Source organism: Pseudopipra pipra, chromosome 1 (assembly GCF_036250125.1).
Source record: "Pseudopipra pipra isolate bDixPip1 chromosome 1, bDixPip1.hap1, whole genome shotgun sequence".
Lineage (NCBI taxonomy): Eukaryota > Metazoa > Chordata > Aves > Passeriformes > Pipridae > Pseudopipra > Pseudopipra pipra.
Genome location: NC_087549.1, coordinates 8197134 through 8216494, shown reverse-complemented (window position 1 = coordinate 8216494; position 19361 = coordinate 8197134). Strand labels below are relative to the sequence as shown.

The following is a 19361-nucleotide window of genomic DNA, read 5'->3' as shown; positions in this document are numbered from 1 at the left end:
GTGGCACATTTATTTTGTCTTGGACTTTTGCTAAGTGTCCTACTTGTTTTCCTACATTAAATCTCTCTAGCACATAATGTTTAATTCATTTTAGGGGAAAGAAAATCTAAATTATTTAAATATTAATGAATAAATTTATATAAAATAGGATTTTAAACCTGGAGAGGAAGTCCTAGCTCGTTGGACAGACTGTCGATATTACCCTGCAAAGATCGAAGCCATTAATAAAGAAGGTATGTATGCATGTAAGGTCCATAGGTAAGGTCTGTTTGCATATGTTATGCTGTAGATTTAGTCTGCTTAAAAAAGAGATATGCCTATAAAGTTTTCCTCACTGCCTCAATATTAAGCGAATTTGTTTCTGTTTATCAGATTTAGTATTAGGTTTGTATTTTATGTGTACGAAATCAGAAAATTGGAATTTCTCCTAGAAGACAAAATGCTTAGTGTTTTTAATCAGTGATCAGAAGATCCAGTGCACAGTCTTAGGAATATTTCATCCTATTGTTGATTTGTGTTAATGATATATTTAAATTTTTGTGATTCTTTTAGTCTGCTTATTGAAGAAAAACAATAGAAATGGGGAAATAAAGGAACACCTTAGATTAAATACTTCACAGTGGTGATAGTTCTAATGAACATAAGTAGAAGTTTTTACTGTAGTGTAAAGCAAATGAGGATTTGATTGTAAGTTGAATTGTTTCTCTAGTGTGACACCTTAAATATGACATAATTCTTTCAATGAATTATGACCAAAAGTGACTCAATAGCTTAAACATGCTTGAAATTGTTCAACTGGACAAAGAGCAACAATATTAAAGCAGGATTTTTTTGAGGCTGTAATTTTTTTTTCCTTAAAATTCTGAATCCCAACTGTCTGTAACAACACCTGGTTACTCCATTCATACAACATACAAAACATTTTGCTAAAGCTTTCATGGTGACAAGATGTGTTTGCTTCTTAAGTACTCATAGTGATCGCATCAATCATTTTCTAGGAACGTTCACAGTACAGTTCTATGATGGTGTCATTCGATGTCTTAAAAGGATGCATATCAAATCTATGCCAGAGGATGCAAAAGGGCAGGTAAGAATACTTTAGGTATTGCTGTGTTAGGTTTTATGTAGTTATTTGTTTTTTTGTTGGTTTAGTTGTTTTTTTTTTTTTAATATCTTGAGATAGTAAAAGTGTCATGTAGCACAACTGGTTTTTAGGTTACAGTCTTTATTCTAGGTCCTGCACTGCCTTGCTTCACCAGTTTATGGATGCTGCCTCAGAGTGTGCTGCTCCAGTGGCCTTGCCTCTCTCTGAAATGCCTGGCTGCTGGACACTCCATTGCCAACTAATCTGTTCCCAGAGTCTTGTCTTGCAGAGTTGACAAAACCGGGGGCATCCAGTGAGTTTTCCCTCGGATGTCCTTCAGGAAAAAGCTTTAGTTTGTCAGCAGTCTGTGCTGCTCATTTTTTTGTTTAGTTTTATTTATTCCCCACCCTCTACTCCATTTCTTTAGTTTGCTACTGTGATACCTTTTGCCCATGTGTTCTTATTTACATGACTGGAGGTTTTCTCCCTGGTGTCAGAACTTTTGAGCATTTGGACAGATAAGTGTTTCTTATCTTTTATAATGTCCAGCTGCTGTTAGTTAAAGACAAGATGCTGAATGGAAGTTGAGGGAGACTGTGAAGTAGAGAACATGATTTAGTCTCTAGGCGTATCTTTACTTTAAATTGGTTCCTGAAAGAGATTAAACTGAAATCCATAGTCATGTTAACCCTGGTTTCTTGCTGCAGTCTTACAGTAACTCTGTTGAACCTATGTGTAGTATTTCAAAGAATATTCTCAGTATGACAGTAAGTTAGGAAACTACAGTGTTTAATTTCATTTTTTAAAAGGCAAAACTTGGGTAATGTGATTGTGACTGAAATAAAATAACCCTTTTGTGACAGTGTAAAGAAGTCCCCGACTCTGTCCTGTGATTTTCTAGGAAGCAATGTTGTATCTAATCTTGAGTTACTACTCTTAGGCCACAGGCATTTTCAGCTTTAAAAAGAAAGAGTAAATCCATTTCTCCACAACCATTATGTTGTCCAGACATGCTTGGTGGCAGTCCAGCTCATCTATTATTTCTAATTTTTCTCAGTAGTTGAGAGTTATGGTGCCACTCATGCATCTCAGGGGCTGAATGTAGGCTGCTTCAATGAAATCTTGAGAAAGAATGAAGGGGACAAATTTACACTTTCTAAGATGGATTTAGAATTTTTAAGTTGTCTTGAAGCAAGAACACCACCAATTGTGCTTTCTATAATGCCAGTTGATAGTAGTTGTAGCATTTAATCTTGCAGAAGTAGAAATAAGCATGAAGATCTTTAGCTTTCAAAGACAAAGATAGAATTTTTCCTACAACATTTCTCCTAAATCACACTATGGTAAAATGCTTGTTTTTCTGAATATTTTTGTGTTATTTCAGAATGAAAACATGATCTACGATTTGGTTTGCAAATCAATTTTCTGAAACTGAGCTTTGTCTAAGTCTAAAATGCAAATGGATGTTTTTACTCTTTTGCATTATTGATTTTTATAAGAAAACACTTAATAAAATTTATGTAAAGCTTAAAAAAAATGCCAAGACAATAAATTGATTTGAAAACTAGTGGAGTTATCAGATCCAATGCTTCATGCATAATTTAAACCTATAACTTGTTTTTTGTCTGTTTCCAAAGCAAAAAATAATACTTTTCAAGAGATCAGTGTAAGCTTAAGATCCTTCCAGTTCTAGTGCATCAGCAAATCTAACAACTATAAGATCTTTTTGGAAGGTGTGTGCTAAAGCATGCAGAATTTGAATTACATGGAGAGAGATACAGATTAGTTAATACTTTGATTTCAGCTTGGTGTGACTTGAAGGAAGAGATTGTAAACACTATAACACAAAAACTGTTTTTGAGTTGCAGCATAAGTGTGTTATAATAAGACTCAGCTGTGAGGGTGGAAAGGGAAAATTTTTAAAGAGTGGAAAATATTTGTGTGTCTCAGTGCAATGAGACTCGAGGTTCAGTTGCTGTGCAGATAAGAGCAAATTAATAGAAATCACACAGATATGTGGCTTACAGAGTACAGAGAGGAAAAAAGGGGGATATTGAGACTGCCCTTGTGAGAGCACATATGAAGTATTTGGATAACTTACTTTTTCTGTTTCATGTTTTTTGTTTTATCTTCGATGTAATCAGGCGCGCGAGAGGGAGCAGATAGCGCCGGAGCTGAGATTAGTGACGGAAATCGAACCAAAAGAAGTGAGTTTTGAGGAGGGATTTGAAGGAGAGGGAGGGGACTTGACACACAGGAAGAGGAAGCTGAGGAAAAAGCATGGATTTGCCAATGGGCCAGAGGAAAAAAGAAGATATGACAGGAGACAATGTGAGCCAAGATGTAGGTGGGGCAGACTGTTTAGAATTGAAAGGTGAGGGTAAGGAATCCAGGCTTGATGTGGAATCAGCCAGTCGATAGATTGATGTTTTATGTATGTGTATGTATGAATGTGTGGGAGTTGTGGTGTGCCAGGAGAGGAAAAACAGCTGTATCTTTAGTACTGTAGAGAAGCAAAAAGGTGATGGTTTTAGGCAGATGAAGGGAGATCGATGTGTGTGTGAATTCTGCTATTGATGCAAGGGTTGGATTTAGAAATTATTCTGGTTTTGCCTTCCAACTGTTGCAGGATTAAGGTCACACAGAGGAATATTTTAAAATACAAGTGTTTCAGCCAATTGATGTGTAAGGCTGTTCGGTAATTTCTACTGATGTAGTTCTTGATCGTGCAATTTCCTGTGTTTTGATTTAGTGAATCTGATTAGCATAATGACAGTTTTTCTCAGCAGTGATAATGTTTTGTTTTCTAACTACAGTGTCTCATTACTTTTCTACTGTCAATTTTCTTAGCTTACTTGAAGGATGAATTTTAGTAAGAATAAAAAAGTATGAAATGCACATTTTTATTTTTTTTTAAGTTGTATATGTAAATGAGAAACTCACTGGAGTGAGATACTGTGGGAAGTGGGAAATCAGGCTGAATGGTGTAGAGTAACTGGTGCAGACTTACACAACTACAGCCAATAGAGAGGCGATACCAGGACATGAGGGAAAAATAGGGAAAACTTCTCTTAGGAGTTTTTTGATTTTACTTTATTAATTTGTAATGTGTTCATATTTGGGCCCTTGCTTTGTGTATACTGAATGATCTGGGAAAATGTCCTGCTATTGAAGAGTTGTAACTAGTTTCTGTGATATCTGTGGTATTTAGTGTCCTGTTATTATGGCTTCAGGGTAGATACCTTACTATTACCCTGAGACAAAGTTCATACTTTATTGTGCTTTAGGCTCCCACTGTTACTTGCAAATATTTTTGTTAATTTTTTCTAAAAATTCTGAAAAACACACAAATGGATCTTTTTGAAGGAGTTCCTGTGCTCTTCAAAAGAAATATGATTGCCTCGGCATCTTATATGCTAAATAGTTGTTGCACATCAGGAGCTGTGCTGCTGAGCAGTCACTGAGCAGGAGTTCAAGGTTAAAAAGCAGGAATTACCTGTGTCACTTTAGTGCCTATATATTTTCTCCAGAGCCAGAATAAAAATGGACCCACAGAGTTTCTGACCAAGTCAGAATCACAAAATTGTTTCTTGGAAGTGACCACTTGACATTATCTTATCCCTCACCACTGCTCAAAGTTCTCTTCACTGAGTTTAAATTTACATGTTAATCTACAAAAAAAGTATAACTGTCACCGTAATTACTGTGTCTTTGCTCTGGCTTCTGAATGCTTAACCTTTATTTGCTTCATTGTTATGTGTCCTGCTGCCCTTTGTAAGCTGTGTTTTAAGAACAGTATCCAAACAATGAAATTAAGTACAAAGAAAACCCCCTTTGTGTTGCACCAAAATAGCTGCCGGTAGAACAGGATACTTGGTTCAGCTTGGTCCTTGAAGCTTGGTATCTTCTTGAAAGCTTTTGATTCAGGGTGCTTAGCTTGACTGAAAATTAGAATGCCCTTTAGAAGCTATTTTGACACAGGCTTTCCTTCCCATTTTTATCAAAAGATCCAAGCTCCAGCCATGTTACTGATCCTCTTCATCCGTTGGCCAGGGTACAGTGTAAGACTTCTACTCTCAGGTCTCCTAATTCCTCGCCACCATAAATAGCTCAATCCGGTTTTTTTGTCCTGCTGGATGGGCAAGGCTCTGGATGGACTGGAGCTAATGTGTGTGCTTGTTTTGGCTGGCCAAAAAAGAGATATATGCGCTTCTGATTGACTGCAGCTGGCACTTAGACACGCTCGTTGGTGCTGGCACATCACCAAATGGCCTCGGTAGTTGCCTGTTGTGTGAACATTGCCAAAGTGCTTCCAAACTTTGCTGCTGGCTAGTCTGAGTGTGTGCAACTGCACTGACAGTGTGGACATGGAACACTTTATCTTAGAGGAATCAAAACTGTTGGTGTTTCTAAGTACATAGCTTGATGCAAAGTAGAAGCATAACCCACGTAAAGCAGTTATTTAAAAGTATTGAGCTGTGGAAAAGGAAAAGCATGATACAAGAAGTAGTGCTCTGTATTTGTGTTATGCTTTTCTCATACATCAGCGAAGGTAAAGAAACTCTCAGTAGAACAGAAACTTGCAAGGCTTATAATATGTAATGAGTGGGAAAAGTTGCATTGAAACAAGATTTGTAAAATCAAGCTACTTAAGGTATCTCATGGTGACATAACAACAAAGAAATACTCCAGAATAAAACAAAGTCTGTCTACAACTGGGGGGGGGTGTGGAAATTACTATTTGTAAACCACTCTTACAACTAGACAAAAAATAGTCTTTTTCATACTTGTTTTGTGTGTGGTAGTACTTGTGTAGCCAGACCGCCATTTAGTAAATGAATTATCATTCAGAACACTCAGATGCTTAATTCTGCCTGGTGGATCATTGACTGCTATTACCTTTTATATCGCATATAACTTCTGCATGGAAAAAATCTGTACCTCGATGTTATAGAGAATTAAAAAAAATACTTCAGTCAGAAGGATCAAGTTACAGTTTTTGCAGTCAGGAGACATAAGGCAGGAGTCTGATTGCTCCAAACTAGTGGAAACAGCTTGTCTCAGCCTTGGAAGTGTTTAGTTCTCTCTGTTGATATAGGGTGGCTTGACTTGGTCTAAATGCTAAAAATTTGAGATCTAAGTTGTTGTCTCTGTATGGTCAAAATAAGCCATTTTCAAAAATGTCATTTTTATTGCTATAGGTATGGATTGTGAAATTATATTATAGAGCACTTTATTGAAATTACTGGATGAAACCTATAATATGTAATACAAAAAGAATAAAAGAGTGCACTCTAGAAACACAGGTATAATTAGATAGGAATTATCCCTGCTTTATCAATTTAATTCAGGAAGAACTCTGCCCAATTATGCAGCTGGACCAGGCTTTGAGGTGGTTGTAGCTTTGCATAATAGTTCAACAGCTATGGAATTGTGTATTTCAGAGCCAGAAGGGTAAGAAAAATGCCAGTGTTCTGGGTTTGGGAGCTCCTGGGTTTGTAAAGCAATGACACAAAAAGTAGGTAACAGGGAATGTGTACAGTCATAATTCTATACACAGTGGGTTTTTTTAAGTTTTGGTTTTGTTTTTATTCTTGTGGCATTCTGATAGTTCTTCAAGTTTATTAAGGCCGTTTGGGAAACTCATTTTACCAGTCTTTGAGTAGTAACCATAAAAATGAATTGAACTGCTCTTGAACATTTCTAAATGAAGTTTCACTGGGGTTTAAGAGTATTTTCTGTTTGAGTCTCAAGCACTCTTTAATACTTACTTACCATTTTTTCCTTTTTGGAGGATTGGATAGCTTTGGTCAAAGCTGCTGCAGCAGCAGCAGCCAAGAACAAAGCAGGAAGTAAACCCAGAACCAGCGCAAACAGCAATAAGGATAAAGAGGACAGAAAATGGCTAAAAGTCCCTTCAAAAAAGGAAGAAACCTCAACCTCTACAATCATGCAGGATGTCCAGAAAAAGGAAGAGGAGCCTACATCTAGTGAAACATTTGGTAAAAACACATTCTATAAAAGACAAAATTGGTTTTCCTGTACTGTTGAATTAGAATTCCTGTTGTTAATTTTGCAATTAAGTAATAACTAATATTTCTAGAGGAAGGTGTCTCATTTGCTATTATGATAACTTTGTGATGATATATAATGGTAATCGGTTCAGAAACCATTTTTATCAGATAAATCTGGTTCAGTCAGCACTCTCTGTGCAAAACTTCTGACTAACTTTATCAAGAGCAGCACATTGTTTTTTTTCAATTACTTCATTGTACACTTCAGTTCATATTCCTGCATCTTCTGTTACCTGTGAGATAATCCTTGATATTGTTCTAAGAAAAAAAATATTCCAATATGCAAGATATGTTCATGGATGTTTGAAACTGTTTCTGGTTCCATATGAATTTGCTCATTTTTATCGTCTTTAATGCTGAATTCTCATAATTCTGAGTAAAAATTACAAGTTTTGAGGTAATATGCATGTAATGCTTCAGTGTGTAATACTAGATCTTCAGAATGTGTCATCTTAATTTTTAATAGACGTTTAAATTTTCTTTACTGCAGTGTTCTAATAGCAGTTCTGAAATATATAAGTATTTTGTGTGTTGTTATGTATTTATGAAATGTGAGTTAATGCGGTTTCTCTTGTGTTTAGATGTAGGGTTTCCTGTAGTGGATGTTCCAAAGATGGCCTTTGTGCAGGCAGAGAGCACGTTATCACACAAGAGGAAAAGTAATCTAGGCAACTCATTTCAGGCCAAGAGAGCTCGTCTTAACAAGATCACTGGTAAAATATTTTTTTTATTGTTGACTTTGTTCCTTTTTGTGGAGTGAAATATACATGTTTATATAGAAGGTATCGGAGTAATTTCACACTCATGAGGGAGATGGTTGCTGCACTCTTTTACTTGTTGGGAATTTTAAAGGAATCTATAAATGGTAAAATGTACCTTGTTTGTACATTCAAAGAATGGTCTCAGACTGTACTTGGTCTTTTTAGATTTTTAGGACAGTAGTCATCCTGAATTGGTGAATTTCTTGAGTATGTTTTAACTCCAGCTGCAAAGTTTTCTCCATTATTGGATGAATTTGGGCTTTATACAACTTCTTAACAGGGTCAGGAGTTACATACTACCACTGTAAATTAGAGCTATGGTTAGCTGTGGAGAAACAGTTAGTGAATGTTTTGTCACGAAGTAAAATTGTTGCTGAGAAGAGTTCACAGTACGTCATTTACAAATGCATGAGCTGTATTTCCTCTTGTATTTAAAGGATTAATTCACTTTCAGTGAAAGGTAACATATTCTCTGCTAGCAGAGTATGCCTTTGTGGAGACAGACACACACTTTTTAAAATTATAGTAAAGTCAAAGGCTACAAAATCATGGTTTCTGATTATTCAGCTCAGTCTGCTTGAGCCTGTCTGCCAGCTATTATTCTCATAAAGCTCCTTAGGAAATAAAAATCTATCCACAAGCACAGGTAAATATGATTTCTAAAACTACAGGTTTTTCAACTGGTTTTGGTCTCTTCTGCCACTAAATGCTATTGTAAAGAAATGAACAGGTCTCTGTAAATATGTATCACTAGTCTGTACATCTTATACTACTGCTGCTCATGGCAGCAATTAAATTGGGACTCAACTGAAGATGTACATAATATGGGCAAAGGAGAGTAGAAATGAAGTTGGTAAATTAGATATCTGTTAACTAAACTTGGAACCAAAGAAGGAGCCTTCTAGGAATGAAAATCCCGGAGACAGAAAATGGGTTTTTATAAAGAATGCTTCTGTGGTGTGCTGGTACTTACAGAGGATGGTGAACATGTAGTCCTGTGGCAGCAGTTGTGGAGGCATGGTGGTTGGTTAGAAAAATACTTCATGGGATAGAGAAGAAGGAGAGAATAAGGGTTGTATACTGACAGGTCTGTCAGAATCTAGATTCCTTTAATGGCTTGAATTTCTGAGCACTGAGCATCTACCTAGAAGTAAGAGAATCTGAGAATGACAGAATGGTTTGGGTTAGAAGGGACCTTAAAAGTCATCTAATTCCAACCCTGCTGCCATGGGCAGGGACACCTTCCACTAGGCTAGCTTTCTCAAAGCCTCATCCAGCCTGGTCTTGAAATCTTCCAGGGACAGGGCAGCCACTCTTCTCTGGGGAACCCGTGATTTATAGAACCACAAAAGCTTCCTCATGGACGGTAGCTTGTTCTTTTGTATTTAGAGCTACTTCGCTCAATTTTGAGAATTCTTTTATGCTTTTTGGTATAAACACATGATTGTCAAGGTAAATAACACTGCAATTTGGAACTTGATTTAAACAGGATAGTTTGAGTCCCAAATACTTATTCTAGGCCATAAAACCTAAATCTTTTATGTAGCCTAATGCAGAATTAAAATTTTACCTGATAATTTTGTTTTTATGTGATAGGAGTAAGTAAATTTCTGCTTTTCAGTTAACCTAAACTGAAGCACAACTTAATCTAACACAACAAATAAATGAAACAAAGCACCAGGTGTTTATTGTGGAGAGCTGAAATATTTTTGTTTTATTTTTATGTCCTGAGTAGGTCCTGAGAGCCCAGGCTTCACTAATTTATAATTCTTTGGGCATTGTGCACCTTTGGCATATCTAATTTTTCGTGGAATGCAGCAGGAATTCCCTCTGTATTTGTCAGGTTATTTTTGGGGACTTCAATGCTTCACCCCCAATAATGACATCCTCAGATATTATAATAGGAGTTTTTATTCAGATTTTCAGGTTGTATCAGTTCTGCTTTGTCTTGTGACTTAGAACTTTTTCTTTCTCTTCATACTTAGGCAATTGTGTGAGGTACAACTGAGCTATTGCCATATGCTTTGCTGAAAAAAACTTTCTTATTTTTATATTGCCTTGTCTTTTACAGGTTTTTTGTAGTAGTGATATTGTGCATAAGTGCGTTAATGAAGTGACATATTCTAATATATATATTTGCTCCCAATATGGTCTCATTATTGAGGTAATTTGGGAGCTCCAGTGCTGAGAATCATTTGTTTGGAAATTAAATCCCTTTCTGTCTCAGAAAGGTTTGCATGTGTTAGAGTTAAGAAGGAGTAATACAAATTCTGATGCAGATTTCTTAAAGACTGGAAAGGGGAGAGAGAGAGAGCAGTTTTGTAACTTATTCTGATTGCAAAATTTACTTATGCATCATACGTATTGTTTTAAAGCCCAAGTGCTAGGGCTTTGGAAAGATGGTGAGGCTTTATTTTACAATTGATAATTTGATTTTCATCCTGTCAGTGGAAATGCCAGAGATGTACCTCCTGTGTAAGGATGCCATCATTGGAATGTCCTTTTTTGACACTTTTTTGTTTCTTCTAATTTAAAGTGTTCAACTTTGCATGGAGCCATTTCAGAAAGATTCTCGTTGTAGATATATGCAGTTCATATTTGCTTTGTTTTCTACAAATTCTTGTTGCAAGGTGCTTCTAACTATAAATATCTGCAACTTTTCTCCTAAGGTTTATTGGCATCCAAAGCTGTTGTTGCGGATGGTGCTGAAAAAAAGGAAGGCAACAAAGAAACAGCTCCAGTCCTGGAGCAGGTATGAAATGGTAGAGTTTGATTTTTTTGCAAAGTTCCCACTGGAGTGTGCCATGGAGATGTAGTACCTACAACATTAAAATTTTCCCCTTCAGATATAACAGGGAACTGAAAATTTATCTTATGTTTACATTTCTGGCAGAGCCAGAAGTATGGAATTTAATTGTCTCTAAATAGTGTTGACTTGAATTTCAATAATGAGCTTTTGTGTTAAAAACATAGCAGAAAACAAAATAAAATGAAGTCTCCACACAAGAAATGTGAGGAGACCAGCGTCCCAAGGTCCAGTTTTATAGCTGGAACCATGACTAGCTTAGGAAAAGGCCCTTACACAAATTTAATTTGTGTTTGAAACAGGGTTTTTGACATCACATAGAACTTCTTTTAAAAGAAGTTTCTTTTATATTGTAAGAATTTGGTGTTGTAGGCTTGTTTGTGTTTTATGAACTGCTCAATGAGCCATACATTTTGCAAGGGTGTGTATTTTAATAAATACAAAAAAGAAACTTTTAATTAATGTTAAGGGTCTGATTTTTTAAACCTGCATATTGGCAGGACCTGGAGGCTGCCATTTTGTCTTTAGCTTATTTCACTGTTTTCAGGCATTGCTTGACTCCCAGTTGTGCAGTTACTTGCATATAAAAAGGGCTGAATGCCTGAACACGGTAAAGCAAGCTGAGGATGAACAGTAGTCTTGATTCAGGACATCTTTGTTTTCCAATGATTTAAATCAGAGCCTTAATGTAGTTTTAATACAGCTTTTTTGTATGCGTTTTCATTCTTCTTTAACAGCAGCATTTGAACCTAACAGCCTTGCTGCCTGCAATTCTTTAACAAGCACTTCTGTTCTTTAGCCCCCAGCACCCTCTGCGAACAGTCCCTACCCCAGACTTGATTTGATATTTTGGTTGTACTGGTTCTTTAGAGCTGATACATGATTGCATTGCTCTGGTTTTCCCATTGACGCTGCATTGGATGCAAGTTTTGTCAGTGGAACCTGATTCTCTGTTTTTGATGCTGTCACTGTAAGGGCCGGCGGAGCCGCCGTGGTGCCGATGCATTGACCGATATTTTGCATAAAGGTTTACAGTGTATTGACACGACATTCCATTTCTCAAATTTTTGCATATTAAAGATGCTATGATTTTTCTTGCTACTGTGTGTGATATTTTCAATGTGCAAAAAACTGTGAAATGGCTTACAGCATGTTGTTTTTTTGGAAGCATCATTACAATGTAAATCTTGCCATGCAGAATCCCATTGCGGTGAATGGGACTTTGTGGTTTACATAGACTGTGTATGCAACAGTATAAACTGCGGTGCATATTTACTATAACCTTTTTGTTACTTCTTAGACTTAGTAACTCGACTGTTCCTGTTTATTGATCAGATATAAAAAAAAAGATGTCTCTGTCATGGTTTACATGCTAATGGTCTGAAAAACCTCATTTTTTGAAAGTACTAGTTAAGCTCAATTAAAGAGGCATCTAAAATCCCAAATTGTCCTGTTCCTTTGCTAACTAACTAAAACCTGAAACCTCACAAACATTTAAATGATTGACTGTGGGGAGGAAAATTTTTGAGCTTAAAGCTTTTTTCACTAAGTTTCTGCCCAAACTGAAATTAAAATGGCCGAGTTATAAACCTCCCCAAAAGTGTTCCAGTAGTGAAGCTGACATTCCTTAGAGGTTTTGTCTGCTACTGCTATAAAATTGAATGGGTAAAATATCTTGTAGGGTTTTTTTAATAATGTAATACAGAACATGGTAGTAGAAGTATTCAGGCCAATAGCCGAAAACTGACTTTGTTGATGGAAGTTTTTGTTTATATATTTTTAGTTTACAGTTGTCTTAAACCCAAAACCTCAGACAATTAGTTGCAGATACAGTAGTTTATTTAATTGTATTAGGGTATGTCATGTTATATTTCCTTTTGACCAAGACCTGATTAGATGGATAACATTAATTCATTAAGGTTTTTAATGTTAATTTGTCCTGTTAAGAGGTTAAGCACCTTATCAAAATCTTAATTTAATTTTTTTAATCTTGTTTAAATAACTTTGTAATTTGAAAGTAATGGATGCTGTAGTATGTCTTTCACATCTGTGAAGATGAACAATAAAATTGTTTATTTACAAGTTACGACTCTAATTAATTTCTGGTAATACCTCTCATAACCAGCATAGGTATCCTCCATGGTCCATGGAATATTTTATTTAAATGAATAAACTGCACTTAGTATGCGTGTAATTGAGTTATTCAAGGTAGCACTGATGTCTGCTGACTGGGATGTTTTGCACCGGACCTTTACAGGATAATTCCAGCGAGCAATTCATGTAGCATTCAAGGGTGCCCTTTTACAGACATAGAATGTGCGCTTGTGGGGTTTTATTTTACCTTTTTTGTTTTTCCTCCACTGGAACATGGAAAGTTCCAGTGGAAAATAAAATTGCAATTTATAACAAAACTCAATAATACCCTCAAATCACCAGAGATGAAATGTTTTTAGTTTGGATAAATTGGTGCACAAGTTCTAGAAGTACCTTTCTGCTTTGTTAGTTATGGTTTTATTAGATGCTACTCTGCTGTGTGATGTAACTGAGACAAAAAAGGGGACAGGCTTAAGGAGTTACGTTCAGAAATTGTAGTTTGCCCTTATTAGGCAAGTTGTAACACATTCACGGTTTTAGTAATGCAGGAAGACCTTCCAGTTAAAAATTTAAAATGCCAATGTCTGTCAATGCATGCTAACGGTCTAAAAATAATAGTGTGTGTTAAGAAGGATGAAAATTGATGAATTTGGAAAGCTGCTTTATGTGTTGACTTTGTTTCCTTCAAAAACTGTTTTAACTCTATCTGCTCGTTTTTTCTCCAACAGTTAGCAATCTATTTAACCCTGTGGTGCTAGAAGTTGTGATTTCTTCATGTTTGCACAAACATATAATGTGGTGAAATCCAGACTCCCAGCACTGAAAGGGGTTGTGTGAGAGTGTGCTCAGTATTTGGAAACCTTTTGTTGTTTTCTGGCATTACTTAAAGGAGCATTATCAACTTTTTCAGGTTCTCAAAAATAAAATTTTTTTTCATGTTAAATATGGATTTCTTGAGGAACTTCTTAATTATTTTTTTTTTGGTTTTGGCTATGATCAGGGAAATGATCATGCAGGGAAAATTTTGGCAACTTTTTTTAAAACTTCAATCCCCTGAGGAAGTTTTGTTTGTTCGTAGCAGTGCCAGAGTTCAGGGAGTGTCTGGACAACACTCTCAGTCATATGGTTCAGCAGTAGCCAGTCCTACAAGGAGCAGGGAGTTGGACTCAGTGATCCTTATGGCTCCCTTCCAACCTCAGGTGTTGTGTGATTGTACATCGGTGTGTGTCTTCCGGCCTGGAACAAGTGTTCTCCAAGTTATATACATGGAGACTGCCCTGACAGTCCTGGTCAATTGGAGGTGAAAGACTTCAGTGAATTTTTAAATGGGAAATAGAGGAAAAATATTTTCTTTTTGGGCTTTTTGCAGGTATTTCAAATAGTAAGAATTGAGCCTTCTGAATACTGAAAACAATTGATAGTGCTCCTTTTAAAAAAGCAAAAGTTAATGTGATGCATTTTAAATAGTTTTCACTTGTTCTTAAAATAATTTTGCTTTAATATGTGTTTGAATACTAAAATTGCTTTTAAAAAGATCAAAATAGAATACAAGAACTACAGCGAAGAAACTGAAATAAAAGTATCAATTTTTTATTATTTATTCAGGAGATTTCACCTAAACCACAAAGTCAGAAAAAAAATGAAGCTGATATTAGCAGTTCTGCCAACATTCAGAAACCTGCACTGTTATCCTCAACTTTGTCTTCAGGAAAGGCTCGCAGCAAGAAATGCAAACAAGAATCTGGAGATTCTTCTGGGTGTATAAAGCCCCCTAAATCACCACTTTCCCCAGAATTAATACAAGTCGAGGATTTGACGCTGGTCTCTCAGCTTCCTTCTTCTGTGATTAATAAAACTAGTGAGCACAGACATTTTAAAAAAAATACCGTAACTACTTATAAGAGATATACAGAAATTTTCTTTGGTTGTAAATGGCTATTGCTTTTAAAAATTAATCTGCTTTAAATAAAGGGTCCAAGTGGGAGAATTAGGGGTAGCTCAGTATTTTAAAAGTCAAGTTGCTTAATAAGGCATTTGAATTACTCTACCAGAAATAATACATTTAAATAATATATTGATATTTATAGAGTTGTGGCTTTTAATGGTTGGCTTTCCCTCCAGCTTAAATCTCCACGTTAGTATTAACAGTGATACAGGAAAAATCAAACCTCCCTTCTGAAAAGGGCCTGATTCATTAAAAAGAAAAGACATACACCTTGGTGTGGACCTTTCCTTCTCTGAGAAATTTCACCTTCAGCAGGCTGACGTGCTGTACCTGTTGGCTGTGGCATTCTTCACCTTATGTGATATTTCCTCCAAATATGATGTGAAAGAGAAGATGGGTTCAAGATCTGTGGTGGAAATATAAAAAATTGTGTTTCTTTGTCCCAGAAAAATCTCGTAGGTGTTCAGCTTCTTAACATATGTAACTGATTTGCCAAGTACCAAAATACTGTTTATCAGAAGAACAGGGAAAGTTTTACGCTGCTTGCGTGAATATGCTATTTTTTGTGACTATTAAAATATTTCTATAATTTTTTTTGAGATTACATTAGGTTTTTAGTGTTGCTTAGTTTCAGGTTCTTTGCCTGAAGAACATTGAGTGATGAGACCAAGGGTTAAAATAAATGCAGGTTTCAGTAAGTCAGAAGCTACATTTTTGTTTCACTTTTAGAATAGTGATTGAGGATGGAAGACTCAACCTGCATCATGTGTTCCCCATAACCTTCATATTTTCCCTTATGAGATAAGTTTCTTTTTAATCTTTACTCACAGATAACTCTAAATGAGTGGGAGAGGGAGGGGTGCAAATTCAGCTGTCTTCATTTATTCAGGACACAGTGGTAAAAACTGTATTTTGTCCCCAATAAATATTAGCAGTCATCTATATTGTAATACGCCTTCCATCCCCACCCCTAGAACAATGGTAAGTAGTTTTCCTGGAGCATGTTTATGTCTTGGATTAAGTTAGACTTCTCTGTAGTGTATTTTAAAATTAGCTAATTTAAAAATTGGTTACTTAATAGCTCAGATCTTGTCTTTTAATGTTTGACTTCCAAGTTTTTGCTACCTCTAATGGAAATTTAGTTTTGCTATGTCTTTTTTTTTAAATCTGTGCATCTTTGACTCTAAAAACTGCTTACAAAAAGGAGAAAAGAGTGATTTACAGTGTTATAGTGACTTAAATGTTTTTCTAAGGCAAAATTTTCTGAAACTGGGTAAAATTGGAGAGGTGTAGCAGAGTGTGGGTTTTTTGTTTTTAATGAATCAGGCCTATATTAACCTATATCAATCCTCCTCCCGTCTTTTTTTCTTTTTTATTTTGTTGAATCTAAAGTTCTGGAGCCTTCTCACTGTGCCATGCATTGGCAGTGTATGTTTCAGTTACAGCTGGGGTATTGATATCAGGTTAGCAGAAGAGAGGAGGTGGGATATAAAATTAAACTCTGTTTTCAGTTATTTTTCTAAGTTATATGTTAACATTATCCATGACTTTTTGGATCATTAACTGTGATCATTTGTTCTGTTTATTGTTAAATCCTATTGCCCCCTTCCATTTTAAGTAGCCTACTCTCATGGGTTATATGGGGAGGGTTGCTTATTGTAAATACCCTGTTTGCCTAAAACAACAACCTTTATCAGTGGGGAAGTAGGTGCCCTAATATTGTATAGTAAGCAAAAACCAGAATCATGTCTTGAGCATAGCTCTTTCTTTGCTCCTGATAGTCACAGTTTTGTAATTACTTTTACCAGTTTGGCTGTGATTACCAGCTTTGCAAATAAGAGCTACTTAAAATAGTCCCCATCTTTAGATCTCAAATACTGCGGTAAGATGATGGTATATCTCTCTGCTTCATGAACATTGAAAGATCTCTTTTTAGGTCCATCACAGCCAGTGAATTCCCCTAGATCCTACAAACATAGCCAGCGGAGAAGAAGATCACAGCGTTTAGCCACTTGCTCCTTGCCTGATGATTCTGTAGAAAAAGTTTCTTCTCCCTCTTCAGTTACTGATGGAAAAGTGTTCTCCATCAGTGGTCAAAACCAACAGTCATCAAAATTGGAGGGTAATGTATCTTAATCTAATAAAGAACTGCCCAAGAGAAATTGAATCATAAAAACTAAACCTTTCATGGTTTTCATCTAATGGGGTATTTTGACTTGCTGTAGCTAAAGCTGTTTGCTGTTCCTATGTTATGTAACGCTGCAATCCAGACTGTTGTTTGTTGGACTGTGTATCTTTTTTAATATGACATTTTTTCTTTTGTGTAGTACCTGATGTTGCTCATATGTCACTTGAGAAGCGTGGAACATGTCTCCCTCTTGATTTAAGCCGTAGTTCGGAAGTTACAGCGCCATTATCCACAGAATCCACTTTCTGTAATGAATATCCCACTAAAGACAAGGAAGATTTTCAGATGGTTACATATCTTTCTTCTAAAGCAGTAACTGATGGAAGAGTAGCTACAACAGCGTCAGGTAAAGAGATTCAGTATACAACCAGACAGGTTTACAGCTGCAGGGTTAAAATGTGTGTGTATTCAGTCTCACAGAAAGAGGGGATACTTTTTGTTTTCCTTCCTTCACACTCAGAAACCTGCCACTCTTCCTGGACTCCATCTGCATATTCTTTATCTTCCTCTGGATTTGATCTGCATTAGCACTTCTAACAGGTTTTAAGGAGAATCTGAGAGTGTGGAATGTTGGAAGTAGTATTTATTTCAAAAATATTTTAAATTATTGTTGAAAGTTGTAGAAATAATTAATGAAGTGTTTACTAACATACTAATATACACTTGTAGCTTCAGCTTTAAAACAGTGGTGCTTTCAAAGACAGTATTCCTCTGCTTTCTGTCTATTTGCAGCAGAAATTTTGCCCTTTGCTCGCTTCGAAATATTACTTGAAAATATTTATGCAAAGTCTTCAAAAACTTTTATATAGACTTGGTCCCCCTCAGAATTAGCACACAGTCCAGTACTGGAATTCTGTGCTGCCTCTCCCTTTCTAACAGTTTACTGACTTCTGTGGCTTACGTGAAACACTTGGATAGGGGTAATGAAGAGATATGGGGAAGGATTGGTATAGTGGTTTGCAGGCCCTAGAAGTGGACTGTGTTCATCCGGTGTGTGTTAGGTGTCCATGTAATTTCTTATAAATAAGCCTCATGTGGGTGAGTATCAAATAATTTCTAACTGACTTCCAAGAAATAATTCTTTTCACGAGCTTTTTTTTTTTTTTTTTTAATGAGAAAATTGTACTGTAAAGTGAGGGGAAAAAATCAAATTATTATACTCTGCTGGGAAAGTTGTTGATAAAAGTGATTGATGGTAAGGGAGGACAGCATGACCTTAAAGGATATAGTTATGACACTTAAAATATATCTTACTCCATTAATCTGTGAATCTCTTAAACTAATTTGTAAAAATAAGGGCTATGGGAATTTCTAATGAGCTGCCACTTGAGGTTTTTAAAATATTAAAATATTACTTAATTACTCAAAAAATGTGACAGTCTTCTTTTGCCCTTGATACATTGCATAGCAGTAGAATCACAGATTCCTGGGAAAAGTACCTCTGTAAAAGTACTTTTTATTTTGTATCTTCTGCTACTAAGAGAAGTGCTTTTGGGAGATGTGTATTTGCCCACTCACTGAACAAGCTCCTAAAAGAAACCAACAGCTTCCAACTGCCATCTGTTTCTTGTTTGGTAGAACTCCTTTCAGTTACTAGGAATTTAACTTCTTGCTTTTCTGGTATATTTTCTGGCTCATTTAACATATAGTTGGTAATGCTGGAAGTTGCCTGCTTCCATTATGGGCCTGGCTCAGAGTCCAAGTGAGGTGGTTCTAAACCCAGCATCCAGGGGTGCACTTGTACCTCTTTGCTTGTTAAGCTGGGTCTTGCTCGTGGCCACAACTGAATCTCATTAAAGAAAGAATAAGTTTCGTTTATGGACACCTGTAGTTGACTCTGAATTATTTGAGATGTCCACACAGTTTGTGTCAGGGTAAAACATTCCCTGATAAAATTGTTTGTTATTACTAGTTGAGTCTATTATGGGAAGCTGGAAACAGTTGCAGCCTATGATGGAGAATAGAGTTTATACTGTATTTAAGGCTTAATGAAGCTTTTATTGTATCTGTATAATTTTAAGAGTTATAAGCTCTAAAGGAAATGATTTTCCAGCTACCTTTTTGTCTTCTGGGTTTTTACCTTCCAAACAAATCTGCTTTTTTCCTAATTTTCATGTATTACAGTTTTCCTTCATGCCATCAGTGGAACTCTCTTGAGTTTTAATGATGACTTTTTGTCCAAATGTTAGAAGTTTTCAGTAGTTTGCAGTCCAGCATCATCTTGAGTATTAGCTTTGTGGCCTGATAGGCTAATCTATGCAGTTTGAGATCTTTAATTCCTAGCAGGTTTTGGAGCTACCTGCCTCTCTCAGTTGAATCTCTGTGACTCTAACTGAAGCTTGTGTGGCTTTTGGTTTCATCTCAGGCTTCTAACTCTGGTGAAATTTGTTTATCCTTCTCATATTCTTC

General features: G+C 36.1%; 1 protein-coding gene across 8 annotated transcripts in view; it reads left to right on the top strand.

The window, feature by feature from the left end:
- The window catches only part of PHF20L1 (PHD finger protein 20 like 1), a 53871-nt gene that overhangs the window by 8371 nt on the left and 26139 nt on the right, over positions 1-19361 (top strand). For 5 of the 8 annotated variants that reach the window (XM_064644436.1, XM_064644408.1, XM_064644397.1 and 2 more), the window contains exons 4-12: positions 149-233; positions 999-1087; positions 3229-3291; positions 6879-7086; positions 7740-7871; positions 10589-10671; positions 14425-14677; positions 16701-16886; positions 17092-17298. In XM_064644436.1, coding sequence (XP_064500506.1) covers positions 149-233; positions 999-1087; positions 3229-3291; positions 6879-7086; positions 7740-7871; positions 10589-10671; positions 14425-14677; positions 16701-16886; positions 17092-17298 — 1306 coding nt within the window. Of the gene's footprint in view, positions 1-148; positions 234-998; positions 1088-3228; positions 3292-6878; positions 7087-7739; positions 7872-10588; positions 12808-14424; positions 14678-16700; positions 16887-17091; positions 17299-19361 lie in introns of those variants that run through there. The other 3 variants (XM_064644445.1, XM_064644416.1, XM_064644454.1) reach the window with 2 other exon arrangements.